The following is a 14448-nucleotide window of genomic DNA, read 5'->3' on the forward strand; positions in this document are numbered from 1 at the left end:
CTGTTCTGTCATGTTTACATCACTGACTCCCTCTGCCTCATCCACATTAGCCATAGTTCTTGTTGCCTTCTTTCTTTGCTCATTGTTAGCTTTGCAAACTAGCCTACGTCTGTGGTGCGTATACACCATTTGTAGATTTGAAAAAGCCACAAATTGAAAAGAAATAGGTTGATGGACTGAAAACAGTGTACAATTAGAAGAAACAATATCGATCATGTTACCAAATAGATTCAAACTAAAGTAACGAGCCTGTTTTGAAAATGTAAGAAGCAGGAAGTACAGATATTTGTTTAAAAAATGTAATGAGTGAAAGTAAAAAGTTGCCCGAAAAATAAATAGCAACGTAAAGTACTGATACCAAAAGAATCACTTAATTACAGTAAAGTATTTGTACTTCATTACTTCCCATCGCTGACTAAAGCTGATATCAGTAATCTTCCACAAGGTTCTCTTGCATAATGTACAACAGTCATTTCCTACATTCTCACCAAGGAAACAGGCATTCTGGGGAATCTCTTCCTAGGTAAATGATGCACCTGCACCCAACCATCAAAATGATGAAAATATTATTCATCACATTACATCACTGACTTCCATTACGCCATGATGATCATATGCTTATTGTAGGAGCTTTTGGGGGTGAACTGTGGTCAGTATGGACAGTCTGACTAGTCTAAGACCATATGCATCAAGCTGTGATATATTGTGTGTTGTTGGGTACCCATGACTCACCCACTTGTAAACCCGTTGTGTTTTCTTGGAACACTTCTGGTCGGTACGAACCACTGCATACTGGGAACACACCAAAAAAAATTAATTTAAGGATGCTCTAATCTAATTGTCTCATTATCACAATTTGATGCTTTGCTCAGATCCTTATGCTTTGCCATTAATGTAATCAATGTTAACATAATCACTGTTATTCATTCAACTGTCTTAAACATGCTTTAATGTTATGTCGGATCAGTGAATGTAAATAACTTTTTTTTTTATCCTCCTAAAAGGAGCTCAGAAATGACCGCTCTGCTCAAATCAGTGGGAAACTTTAAAATGTGAAGAAAAATATGGCAAATACCCAAGAACAACTGTAAAATTTATGTGCCTCCTCTATAATCGGATACGGCAACTTTGTAATTAGTTGAACCAACTTAGTCACAATCTTGAGCTAATAAATGTTATTGACATCAAGGATGGTTAATTTACAAAAAAAAAAAGGTAATTCCATTACAATACCATAGAAATGAATGAGTACCATTCCTGTAATATACAAATATACAGATTTAAAAGTAAGTAAACGATTTAAATACATGTTAGTCTTCTTGAAAAATGCATTCATAAGAGAAATATTTGGGTTGGTCTTTAGACAAACAAGTACAAATATTTGTGTATTTTAGCCTTAGGGCTATAGATCTAAGATTTTTAAGTCTTTCCCTCAATCATTTAAATACTGGAATGTTTAGAACAGTGGTGTCAGATTTGGTTTTACTGTGAAAAATATCAGTCACTCAAATGACTTGAAAAACACTGTAGCGTACTTAATGATAATGCAGAGGTGTGAGAAACATTAGAATCAGTCATATCTACAGAACTGCCTTCCACTTGTCTGGTAAAAACTTTTTTCTTTCTGTTACATTCTTTATTCTCTAAAGAATTTTTGTTTTGGTAAGCAGAATATTCTTTTAAATTTTGCACGAAGGTTACGGACAAACTTAATCTAAAAGTTTGATTACAATTGGATTGTTTAGCATTTGTAAACATGAGCACATCAAATTGTTTATTAAGATGAATTATTTTGGATCATTGTTTGTAAATTCAGTATCACAAGTTATAAATGCAAGTTATAAATGTTAAACTGCAATTGCATTTTTATAGACTATATCTTGACACATTTGCTATGTTTGTCATATTTTAGACGATGTCTTGCAAGTTCCCTACATCAAGGACTGAGGCAGCTCACGATTGCATGTGGTAAAATTTTACTTGCTTTTTTTTCTATAATGTATTATTATTAAATATAATTTTGTATTTTGGGTATACTTCCAAGAGTAATCATAGTACAGATAAGTGTAGAAATGCTTCTGGGTTAAAGTAATTGTTTTTTGTTTTTCATTGCTTTATGTTTTAATGTTGTGAAACATTTCATAAAATAAATATAATATAATCACTTATATCCAGATTAATTAATAAGTTAATTTATTAATTGATGTCAAAGCAGTATCGGCTTTATCCTTGTCATAGTCACACATGATCTAGAGCCTTTTCTTGGGAACAGAGCAGGCTATAAAAATTCATAAAGTTAGTCATACACATTCACACCTAAGGACATGTTCAGCAGTCTGCCTACTTTGCATGGTTTTGCTCCTCATCACTCCTTACAGAACGCTCGACCCTGAAGCAGTGGGGCGGTAACACCAAAAAGCCGCTTCTTTCATCCAAATTTCGAGCAACATTTTCAAAAGTAAAAAAATGCAAATGTGTGTTTGTTTTGAAGCAGTTATACAAATATTAAAGTAAAGGTTGCACATAAGGCTACATCCAAAACCTTATTACTAGAATGAATAGTGGGACATACAAGTAGGACTTACACTGAATACCCAATACATTTAACCCTTAAAATTAACAATTTTACTAGGCATGGACTTTACAAGACCTGTGGTGTTTTCACTAAGACATTGCCAGCAGCTACTTTAAAAGAAAGAGACCACTGCCATTAAAAAATGCTGTTGCCATGAAGCAGGGTACTCTGTACCACGTTTTAGGAAGTACCCCTTGAGGTACATGCCAAAGTAACACCACATAAATTCAAGATACAACATTTTTCAGTAGAACATCACACTGCCTTTGCCATCTTGCCATCTTTTCCCATAGTACATCTTGGTGGCAAATCTTCCGCAAGTAAGTGAAAAAAAGAAAGAAAGAAAGAAAAAATGAATGAATAAATAAATAAATCAAATTCACCAGACCAGGCTCCCAAGCCTATTTAATATACTTGTAGCAGTGCACAAGTATTAACTTTTTCAGCTTTTTGTGGGATTAAAACAGACAGGATCCTCTTTTTTGGTCCCTACAGCCCTGGTTGAAGGTCCTTTCTTGGATCACTCTTGATAGGAACACTGCAAGACCTTCTGTTTTTTTCCGTTCTGATTCAGTTTTCTGTTCGTCAACTTTAATAAATCACTCCCTAGAAGCTATACCTATTGAAAGACACTATTGTAAGAAAATAAAAGTTATTAATTTTACCTGTGTTTAGATTTTATGGCTGATGAGTGTATGGTGTCATTTGTGGTAAATATTTAGCAAAAGCGAGCAGCTATTATTATAAATAGTAATAGCATTTATTAAGCGCAAAGAACTGCTGATATTTGTAAGTAGCCAAATAATTAGCATACATCTAATACTCCAGTTTAGCCACCCGGAAAATATATATATATATATATATATATATATATATATATATATATATATATATATATATACAGTGAGGAAAATAAGTATTTGAACACTCTGCTATTTTGCAAGTTCTCCCACTTAGAAATCATGGAGGGGTCTGAAATTGTCATCGTAGGTGCATGTCCACTGTGAGAGACATAATCTAAAAAAAAAAATCCAGAAATCACAATATATGATTTTTAAACTATTTATTTGTATGATACAGCTGCAAATAAGTATTTGAACACCTGAGAAAGTCAATGTTAATATTTGGTACAGGAGCCTTTGTTTGCAATTACAGAGGTCAAACGTTTCCTGTAGTTTTTCACCAGGTTTGCACACACTGCAGGAGGGATTTTGACCCACTCCTCCACACAGATCTTCTCTAGATCAGTCAGGTTTCTGGCCTGTCGCTGAGAAACACGGAGTTTGAGCTCCCTCCAAAGATTCTCTATTGGGTTTAGGTCTGGAGACTGGCTAGGCCACGCCAGAACCTTGATATGCTTCTTACAGCACCACTCCTTGGTTATCCTGGCTGTGTGCTTCGGGTCATTGTCATGTTGGAAGACCCAGCCTCGACCCATCTTCAATGCTCTAACTGAGGGAAGGAGGTTGTTCCCCAAAATCTCGCAATACATGGCCCCGGTCATCCTCTCCTTAATACAGTGCAGTCGCCCTGTCCCATGTGCAGAAAAACACCCCCAAAGCATGATGCTACCACCCCCATGCTTCACAGTAGGGATGGTGTTTTTGGGATGGTACTCATCATTCTTCTTCCTCCAAACACGTTTAGTGGAATTATGACCCAAAAGTTCTATTTTGGTCTCATCTGACCACATGACTTTCTCCCATGACTCCTCTGGATCATCCAAATGGTCATTGGCAAACTTAAGACATGCCTAGACATGTGCTGGTTTAAGCAGGGAAACCTTCCGTGCCATGCATGATTTCAAACCATGACGTCTTAGTGTATTACCAACAGTAACCTTGGAAACGGTGGTCCCAGCTCTTTTCAGGTCATTGACCAGCTTCTCCTGTGTAGTTCTGGGCTGATTTCTCACCTTCCTTAGGATCATTGAGACCCCACGAGGTGAGATCTTGCATGGAGCCCCAGTCCGAGGGAGATTGACAGTCATGTTTAGCTTCTTCCATTTTCTAATGATTGCTCCAACAGTGGACCTTTTTTCACCAAGCTGCTTGGCAATTTCCCCGAAGCCCTTTCCAGCCTTGTGGAGGTGTACAATTTTGTCTCTAGTGTCTTTGGACAGCTCTTTGGTCTTGGCCATGTTAGTAGTTGGATTCTTACTGATTGTATGAGGTGGACAGGTGTCTTTATGCAGCTAACGACCTCAAACAGGTGCATCTAATTTAGGATAATAAATGTAGTGTAGGTGGACATTTTAAAGGCAGACTAACAGGTTTTTGAGGGTCAGAATTTTAGCTGATAGACAGGTGTTCAAATACTTATTTGCAGCTGTATCATACAAATAAATAGTTAAAAAATCATATATTGTGATTTCTGGATTATTTTTTTTAGATTATGTCTCTCACAGTGGACATGCACCTACGATGACAATTTCAGACCCCTCCATGATTTCTAAGTGGGAGAACTTGCAAAATAGCAGCGTGTTCAAATACTTATTTTCCTCACTGTATATATATATATTAAAGTAAAACTCACCCAGGAGAAATTATCTCTATATATGTCACTTGTTCACTTAATTGCAATTTTTCTGACATTTGTTTTGTGCATTGTTTGGTTGTTCTAACAGGTTCTAGCTTTTTCACATGCACAAAAAAAAATTAAAACAGATGGACTGTTTGTATGTATGTATATATATACAGTGGAACCTCGGAGCTCGCGAGGGTTAGTGACCAAGACCGATCGCGAGTTCCGAATTTTTGCGACCTTTTGATACGCCCCTTCCAACCAAGTAAAAACCCAAAGAACACTATACGAAATCGATTTAAATGCGTAAATAACACTATTTCACGCCATAACACTTAATTATTAGACAATTTTAACAATACTTTATGTAAATTAACAGCAATTACAATGCTTAATTAAAAGAAATAAAGTACAGGTACAGTAAAGTATGCAGTAGAGAAGTGAAGTATAATAATACATACTAAAAATAGTTTTAAAACATTTTTTAGACAATTTTAATGAGATAAACCTTGATTAGAAATGTTAAAACTAGCGTTTTGAGCAGCTCGCGGTTGCTCACGAGCCGATCTGAATGAGAGTCGCGAGCATGCGAGGTCGCGAGCGCTGAGGACGCGAGCTCCGAGGTTCCACTGTATATATATATATATATATATATATATATATATATATATATATATATATATATATATATATATATATATATATATATATAGACATGTGGAATAGACATGTGGTAAGTTTGCAGTATATGCCATTTGTAACTCTCTTGTTTGTCTGCTAGGGAGGAATTTTCCCAACTAGCTGCTGAGTACAATGTAGTGAACCTGGGCCATGGTTTTCCTGACTTCCCTCCTCCCAGTTTTGTCAAGGAGGCTCTTTACAATGCTGTCAGTAGGGGCACCAATATGCACCAATACACACGTGTCCTTGTAAGACAAAAGTTTTTTGTTATTTTATTTTATACTATTAAACTTACATTTAAAACTTTTTTCAGCTTGATTTTAAACCATTGCCACTTTTGACTTTTATTGCATTTATCTAAAACTTAACCTGGCTTTATTTCTTTCTAAAGTTTCAGTAAGGAAATGTGTAATGTAATCCACAGGGACATCCACCTCTTGTAAAGATCCTTGCCAAATTCTATGGAAGGATTTCGGGCCTGGAAATAGATCCCATGCAGGATGTACTAGTAACTGTGGGAGCTTATGGAGCTCTTTTCTGTGCACTTCAGGCTCTAATTGCTGAAGGCGATGAAGTGAGTAAAGCAATATTTTACATTAACTGAGTTCTTGACAAAAATCTAATTTTAAAATATTTATGTTTTTCAATTTATGTAAAGGTTTACATATTTAGGGATTATTAGTAACAGTACACCAATGTAACCTCGTTATTAGTAATTCTCTTCTTTCCGTATTTATCATCTGTGATCTTTTTATTTTTATTTATTTATTTTTTTACAGGTAATTATAATAGAACCTTTTTATAATTGCTATAAGTCCATGACGATAATGGCAGGGGGAAAACCTGTCTACATATCCCTTAAACCTGTGAGTGTTTTATTTGAAAAACTATAACAAAAATGTATTGTTTTTTTAGAACAGACATTTCTTTAGTTATCACCTAGTTGTTTTATGCATAACAACTTTGGGGTTCTTATCTGTATCTTGCAGAAAAGGGTCACTGGCCCACCCTTGTCCAGTGGTGATTGGGTGTTATGTCCTGAAGAGCTGTGCAGTAAATTTAAGATTCATACAAAAGCTATCATCATTAACAATCCCAATAATCCATTAGGCAAGGTGAGTTCTGTCTACTTTTATTGAGAGCAGAGATGGTTAAATCAATTTTAAGATATTGATACTGGCAATAATTTTGTTTCCTTTGCAAAATCCATCCTAATATAATGTGTATAATATGAAATATGTACCTCCCTGTACTCCCGCAATGCAACACTCATCATGGCCACATATTAATCACTATCATTAAGACAATAATAAGCACAAATTCTTTGAGCTCACTGTAAAGTAAAACATTCAAGTAAAATTGTTCTCTGTTAGCCATTTACCAAGCCTTTAATCTGGGTTTTGTTTTCCTGGTTTTTGATCTTGGTTTAGTTTCATGCTCTCGTTTTGTTTTGCCCAGTTTATGTTGTTTGCTGATTAACCCACACTTGTTTTATATTTATAGTATTTGGATGACAATTTAGATTGGTCTGGATTTTTTTTATTTTATATATTAACGCCATTTTAATCTACATGCCAATCATTTAATCAATTGCATCCCCAATTTCCTCATTACATGACACCAATTAAAACTAAAAAATATTCAGGTTTTCAGTAGCAATATCACAGTTCACAGAGTTTAGTTGCTTACAGTCTAAAGAAACACATTTAGGAGGCCACATTATTATACCTACCAAAGCAAAATGTAATAAATAATTAAAAATGACAAATCCTTGAAGATGAAACCATAAAAAAGTATGCATAATACAGGTTTTTGAAGTAGCCTATTTTCTTTTGTGATCTTCACATTAATTTTACAGATATTTCAGAGGGAAGAGTTACAGATGATAGCTGACCTGTGTATAAAACATGATGTTATTTGCATCAGTGATGAGGTGAATGAGTGGCTTACATATGATGGAGCACAACATATTAAAATAGGTAAAAACACGAGTTTCCTGTGGATTTATATACATTTTCATCCCTTTAAATACACTTATATCAGGTGTGTGAAGGCGAAAGTACATCCTCTTTGAATTTGATAGTTTTACGTATCAGGACATAATAACAATTAGCTGGACCTTATCTATTCTTAAAAATGAGGTACATTCAACCTCAGTTGAACAACATTATTACACTGTGCTTTATTATTAGTATTAATTATTATTATTATTATTATTTTTTTACAAAACACAAGCTGCAATGGAGAAGCCATGTGTTTACACCCTTATTTCTTCCATGGGCATTAAGAGGCTAAGTGGCAGCAAGGTGCTGTTAACTAAATGCTCTTGAATAATTGATCATCAGCAAGTGTGACCACCTCTATAAAAGCCAGTTTTAGAGCAGTTTGCTATTCCGTAGCATTCAGTTAGGTGTTAACACAATTCCAATGAGGAAAGATATTAGCCATGATCCTAAAGAAGTAATTGTTGCTGCCTATCAATCTGGGAGGGGTTATCAGGCCATTACCAAACAATTCTGAAGTTGTTTATTCTACAGTGAGGAAGATAATTGACAAGTTAAAAACATTCAAAACAGTTGCTAAACCTCCCAGAAGTGGACATTCCAGCCAAATCACCCCAAGGACAGACTGTGCAATGCTCAGAGAAATTGCAACAAAGAAAATAAAGTTCATAGGCATGCAATTAGAAAAAGATTAAACAAGTATGTTTTTTTGGAATAACATGTCAGCATGGCTTAGGGTTGGCAGCTAAAACTTGGGTCATACAAAAGGACACCAGTAAATCTCAGAACGACTAAAACAAGAGCAAAATCAATAGCAATAGCCCAGTTAGCTAATGACCAGACCTCTACCGGATTAAAAAGTTGTAGTGGGACTTTAAAAGAGTTGTGAATAAACATTTGCCTGCCAACCTCAATGAAGGTTTTTTGCCAAATGCGAGCCAACATTTTTCTGATAAAGAAGTCATACAGCACATGACTACTTTAAGTTATTGCTGCTAAAGTTGGTTCTCCAAGATATTGAATCACAAGATGTACTTAGATTTTCACATGTGGCTTTTCCATTTTGTTTTTATTATTGTTAAAAAAAATTATGACATGGTTAGGGTTGCATTTATCTAATTGTAGGGTATAATATTTCACATGACTGTATATACATGAGGCATTAATAAGTGTTGCTCAAATGTCTTTGACCTATAAGAACAGATTTGTTTAGTAATTACCTGTTTTTCCTCTGTAGCGAGTTTTCCAGGTATGTGGGAACGCACTGTCACTATTGGAAGTGCAGGCAAGAGCTTTAGTGCCACAGGATGGAAGGTAAATGGGGAAAATATGATAAATAACCAATTTTTTGGTATGCTGTTTGTTAAACCATGTTAAGTGCATAATGTATTTTAAAACGTAATTTTTCCATATTTCATTAATGTATTACTTCTGTTCCCCTACAGATTCACTTTATATTCACAACTCCATTATTCACAAATTCAATTCAGATCTGAAAAAATCCTACACGAGTTATATTTTGAGTTTTTAAGAAATTTCTTACATTTGCAGCAAAAGTTTTTATCCTAAAAGATAATCACTTTTAAAAAAGTGTTTTTAAGTTATGGAAGCAAGCATATAATTATACTGTGGCTTACAGAGTAATTAGTTGTTTACACAACTTTTGTTATTTGGAAAGATACTGTATGGTCCCCTATAAATTCTGTTCTTAATAAAGGTGATGGTTGGTTTATTTAGATATATTTTTTTTAAATTAAGCTCTACTTTTTTAATCAGAATAATTGTAAAATAATTGTCACCCAGTTTCCTAATGCTTTCCGCTCATGTCCAGTTGGGCTGGGCAATAGGAGCAGGACACCTCCTTAAACATCTGCAAAGGATCCATCAGAACAGTGTATACCACTGTCCCACACCTACTCAGGTACATTTATAGTCTGTCTCTTTTGCATATTCAATAATTATAATCTATGTTTACAGCAGTAATTATTTTTCTTGACATGGGCACAGCAATATGTCTTTGAAACAGGATAGAACATACAGCGTGAAAAAAATAAGTGTTTGACACATCAGTATTTTCATCAGTAAGGGCATTTCTAAGTGGCCTAGCAATCAAGCCAAATATTGAATTCTTACAAAGAAATCAGAAGATTTAAGTATACAAGTTGAGTCATAATAAATAAAGTGAAATGACACAGGGAATAAGTATTGAACACATGAAGATAACAAGGTGCAAAATGGCATAGAAAGCCAGGAGATCACCTGAAATCTGTCAGTATTGAGAGAGAAACCCTGCCCCCTATCAGTACCAATTGATATCAGCTGCTTTAGTCCTAATTGATGGCCTATAAAGGCTTCTTATTACCCAGGAGGCACACAGGAAAGACTTCATGATGGGTAAAAGCAAAGACCTCTCTCAAGATCTTCGTAATCTTATCGTTGAAAAAGCATTTTAATGGAAATGGTTATAGGCGCATTTCCAGAATGCTGAATGTTCCTGTGAGCACTGTGGGGGCCATTATCCGGAATGAAAAGAGCATCAGTTCACCATAAACCGGCCACGATCAGGTGCTCCACGTAAGATCCCTGTCTGAGGAGTCCAAAGAATAATCAGGAGAGTTCGCCAAGAGCAAAGAACCACTAGGGCAGAACTTCAGGAAGACCTTGCATCAGCAGGTACTGTTGTTTCAAAGAAAACTATAAGCAATGCACTGAACCCCCATGGCATCCTTGCATGCTCACCATGCAAGACTTCATTGCTAAACAAAAAGCATGTTGAGGCTCGGTTAAAGTTTGCGAAAGAGCATTTGGAGAAGACTGTGGATTATTGGGAGACTATAGTATGGTCAGATGAAAGCAAAATGTAACTTTTTGGCAGTCATTCTACACACCATGTTTGGAGAAGAAATGGCACTGCCCACCACCCCAGAAACACCATACCAACAGTTAAGTTTGGGGGTGGAAGCATCATGGTTTGGGGCTGCTTTTCAGCAATGGGTACTGGCAGACTTCATATTACTGAAGGCAGGATGAATGGAGAAATGTACCGGGACATTTTGGATTAAAATCTGCTGCCATCTACCAGAAAGCTGAAAATGAAAAGAGGGTGGACATTTCAGCAAGACAATGATCCCAAACACAAGGCCAAGGAAACAATGAAGTGGTTTCAAAGAAAGAAAATCAAGTTGCTTGAATGGCCCAATCACCTGACCTAAATCCCATAGAAAATCTATGGAGAGAACTGAAGATCAAAGTTCATAAAATAGGGCCGAAGGAACCTTCAAGATTTAAAGACCATTTGTGTGGAAGAATGGGCCAGAATCACTCCTGAGCAATGCAGACGACTGGTCTCTCCATACAAGAGGCGTCTAGAAGCTGTAATCACCAACAAAGGCTTTTCTACAAAGTATTAAATAAAGTGTGTTCAATACTTATTCCCTGTGTTATTTCACTTTATTTATTATGACTCAACTTGTATACTTAAATGTTCTGATTTATTTGTATGAATTCAATTTTTGGCTTGATGGCTACATCTGGTGGAAATTTTGTGTCAATAGCCCACTTAGAAATCCCCTTACTGATAAAAATGCTGATGTGTCAAATACTTATTTTCCCCGCTGTAATTAAACACATTAAAATTCACATTTTCTCTTCATTTCCTCTTTCTCAAACCACTAACCAAAAAGAATCACAAAGACTTCTTTATTCCATTTTAGCTTAACTGCTTATATAGACAAGCCTACTTTGATCAGGGATACACAACTGAAAGGAAAGGTAAATACAGGACAGACAGCAATGGGACCCAAGACTGAAACAAAACATAAAATAAATAAATAATAATAAAAATAATAAAAGGAAGTATGGTGGGATTAAAAAAAACCCACACATTTTGAGTGCATAGTAATGTACAAAGTGAATGTTCTTGATGATGACAGGTCCTGAGTTATGAAACTGTAGAACCAAGTAGTAACCATGTAGTAAGGTGGGTGACATTTAAGAAGCTTCCTGTGTGTCTTTTTATGTGCATACTTTTCAGTTCTTGGCAAATCATTTAAATTCTTGAAGGTCGTGGTGGGGTAATCTTTGTGCCACTCTTATAGCAAATTGTTAATCTACATTATTGAGAAATTCTACATTCTAGTAAAAAGTGTTTCTCAACCTTGTCATGACCTGAAGAAGTTTAGTTTTGGATATGCACACAATTTGCATAAGTTAAAATGCTGGGAAAAACTTTTTAAGTAATAATACTAATAATAATTATCATAATAATCATAATTTAGAGTGTGCAAAAATATCTACTATTTTTGCACAGTTTTGTAATAAGAATTGTAGAATTCGCCATACATGATTTAAAACAAACCAGTGTAACATGAGTACAAAGTATAAATTGTAAAGTGCTAAAAAGTTATATATTTCAGCAATTCTATAATTTTTTTCTTCAATGCAACATATTAGATGACAATGCAGCACTATATGAATACCTAAATATAAACTATTTGATTGTGCAGGAGGCCATGGCACTGTGTTTCCAAAGAGAATACAACATGTTTGGCACAGAAGAGAGCTACTTTAAACAGTTCCCAAAGCAGCTCCAAGTCAAATGTAAAAGATTAGCAAACTGTTTGAGTAGTGTTGGGCTGCAGCCCATCATGCCTGAGGGGGGTTACTTTATAATGGTGGACATCTCCAATCTGAGTGAGTATCAATAGGTAATAGTACTAACAAAAAAGACAATATATCTGCATGAGATTTTACCATAATTTTAAAAACTGCTTGTGACCTAAATCACTATATGAATATATCACTGAATATAGCTTAATGTATTTCTCTGGTAGAGGTTGACCTAAATGACCCAAATACTGAGGATGAACTCTGTGACCGCAGATTTGTCAAGTGGCTTATTAAAGTGAAGGTAAGAATAAATCAGTTTCGAAACAACACAAAGACTTTTCATAGGGCAACTTCAACATTTAGCTGCAGAATTAACAGTATATTTTCTATGTTTATGTTCATGTCCTTGTAGGGTTTGGGCACTATCCCTGTTTCTGCATTTTATAGCCTGGAACAAAAAGCACACTTCCAGAAGTACATTCGAGTCTGCTTTGTCAAGGTGATGAAATACATGATTTAGCTCCCCCAAAAAACCAAATAGGTAGCCCTTACACACACACACACACACACACACACACACACACACACACACACACACACACACATATATATATATATATATATATATATATATTTTTTATTATTGTTTAGGTTTTGGCTCTGTTATCTGTGAGAAATAGACTTCTAGAATTAAAATAAGTGGATTTATTTTGTTAATAAAGTTAAATGTTCATAACATTTTTTTTCTTTGCTCTAAACAGGATGATTCAACTCTGGATGCAGTAGAAGATATTTTGAAACAGTGGAGTAATTATGTCAAAATGAGATAAAACTAATTAGGCTGAGAAATTATTAATGTCTGAGTCAAACTGAATTATATTCAGCAGTTTAAATGCTTTTATTTCCAAAAGAATCAAGACAAATTATTGTCATTGCACTCTTTCTGCTTGTGTTTAATACCCAGCAGAGTGTGAATAGATAGTTTATTCATATCATTAAATGAGCACCAGTGAATGTATTAATCAATGCAAAACCTAAAATAAAATCACTTTTACATTTGTGTGACCTTGAATATAATTCAATTCAATACATTTGTATTTGTATTACGTGGTGATAAAGAATTAATAAGATTTTTTTTTTCATAAGTGTAAGTTTGATCAAACACATCTGTCAGACAGTAAATAAGCAGGCTTGAAAGAATGCTTTGGTTTTTGTTGAAGAAATCAATCAAAATCCACTTTGTTTTCTTATTTTTATAATACACTTAAAGTTAACAAGGAATAAGAAAATACATTAATTACAGAAAACTGATACATATTTGGTGCAGTGCAGTTAAATACTTACAGGTATGTACAAAATAAACAGGTAATAAGTAAAAATGTGTTTTATGTTTTTAAACGTTTATTTCTAAAACATGTTTTATTTTGTTATTATAGACTATTGTGTGCAGAGTAACAGTAACTTATATATTTAATATAACTCAAAATTTAAATGGTCAAAACAAAGGCTGCAGCTATCGATTATATTAGTAATCAAGTATTCCAGCGATTAGTACATCGAATAATCGAGTAATCAGATAAAAAGTACTTTTTCTTTATTAAAAAGTGACACTAAATTTACAAGAGAAAAAAGACATTTTTTTTTTAAAATGAACAAGTAATTTGTTTCCTTTTTAAAAATATTAACATTTTTATTGCTAAAACTGCAATCTGTGAAAACTAAACCCATTTAGTGTATAAAATTGCCATATTACATAAAAATACAAATACAAATAAAAATCTGAAATAAAAATATAAAAATCTATTTCAAATTACTTATAAAAAGTTAAATACACTGTAAAGTGTTATTTTAGGTTTTCGATTGAAATGATCCAAAACTTTGATAACTGTCTGTTGTGTTCTTTGGCCTGAATCTTCTCCCCTCGCTGTTTTCTCCAAGTTTCTCCATCCACACGGACCATTAATACAGACGCACGACTCTGGAATGCTCAGGGGTCTCATTTATAAACGTGGCGTACGCACAAAATGAGGCGACACAGATAGCGTTTTGCACGGAAAG

The 14448-nt window shown here is 34.6% G+C and overlaps 1 protein-coding gene across 3 annotated transcripts; it reads left to right on the plus strand.

Annotated features, from left to right (window-relative positions):
* Positions 1-1442: 1442 nt before the first annotated feature.
* On the plus strand, positions 1443-13462 carry LOC310720832 (kynurenine--oxoglutarate transaminase 1-like). 3 transcript variants are annotated; one of them, XM_083531945.1, is made up of 13 exons: positions 1443-1606; positions 1913-1968; positions 5880-6027; positions 6204-6353; positions 6559-6645; positions 6769-6894; positions 7638-7758; positions 9020-9096; positions 9614-9703; positions 12288-12474; positions 12615-12691; positions 12803-12889; positions 13152-13462. In XM_083531945.1, the coding sequence occupies exons 2-13, from the start codon at positions 1916-1918 to the stop codon at positions 13218-13220; spliced, it is 1272 nt and encodes a 423-aa protein (XP_083388071.1). In that variant the 5' UTR covers positions 1443-1606; positions 1913-1915; the 3' UTR covers positions 13221-13462. The 3 variants fall into 3 exon arrangements, with proteins under 3 accessions (XP_083388071.1, XP_083388072.1, XP_083388073.1); XM_083531946.1 differs by having other exon boundaries at positions 5880-5985; XM_083531947.1 differs by lacking the exons at positions 12615-12691; positions 12803-12889.
* Positions 13463-14448: the final 986 nt, after the last annotated feature.

The sequence above is a fragment of the Silurus aristotelis genome (genome assembly GCF_946808225.1).
Source record: "Silurus aristotelis genome assembly, chromosome: 26".
Classification (NCBI taxonomy): domain Eukaryota; kingdom Metazoa; phylum Chordata; class Actinopteri; order Siluriformes; family Siluridae; genus Silurus; species Silurus aristotelis.

What these genes read in the sequence shown, in the direction of transcription:
- LOC310720832 (XM_083531945.1), top strand. Translation starts at nt 1,916, where the DNA reads ATGTCTTGCAAGTTCCCTACATCAAGGACTGAGGCAGCTCACGATTGC. An exon ending in AGCACAACATATTAAAATAG is followed by an intron (nt 7,759 to 9,019) that starts GTAAAAACACGA and finishes TTTCCTCTGTAG; the next exon opens with CGAGTTTTCCAGGTATGTGG. An exon ending in GGTGGACATCTCCAATCTGA is followed by an intron (nt 12,475 to 12,614) that starts GTGAGTATCAAT and finishes TTTCTCTGGTAG; the next exon opens with AGGTTGACCTAAATGACCCA.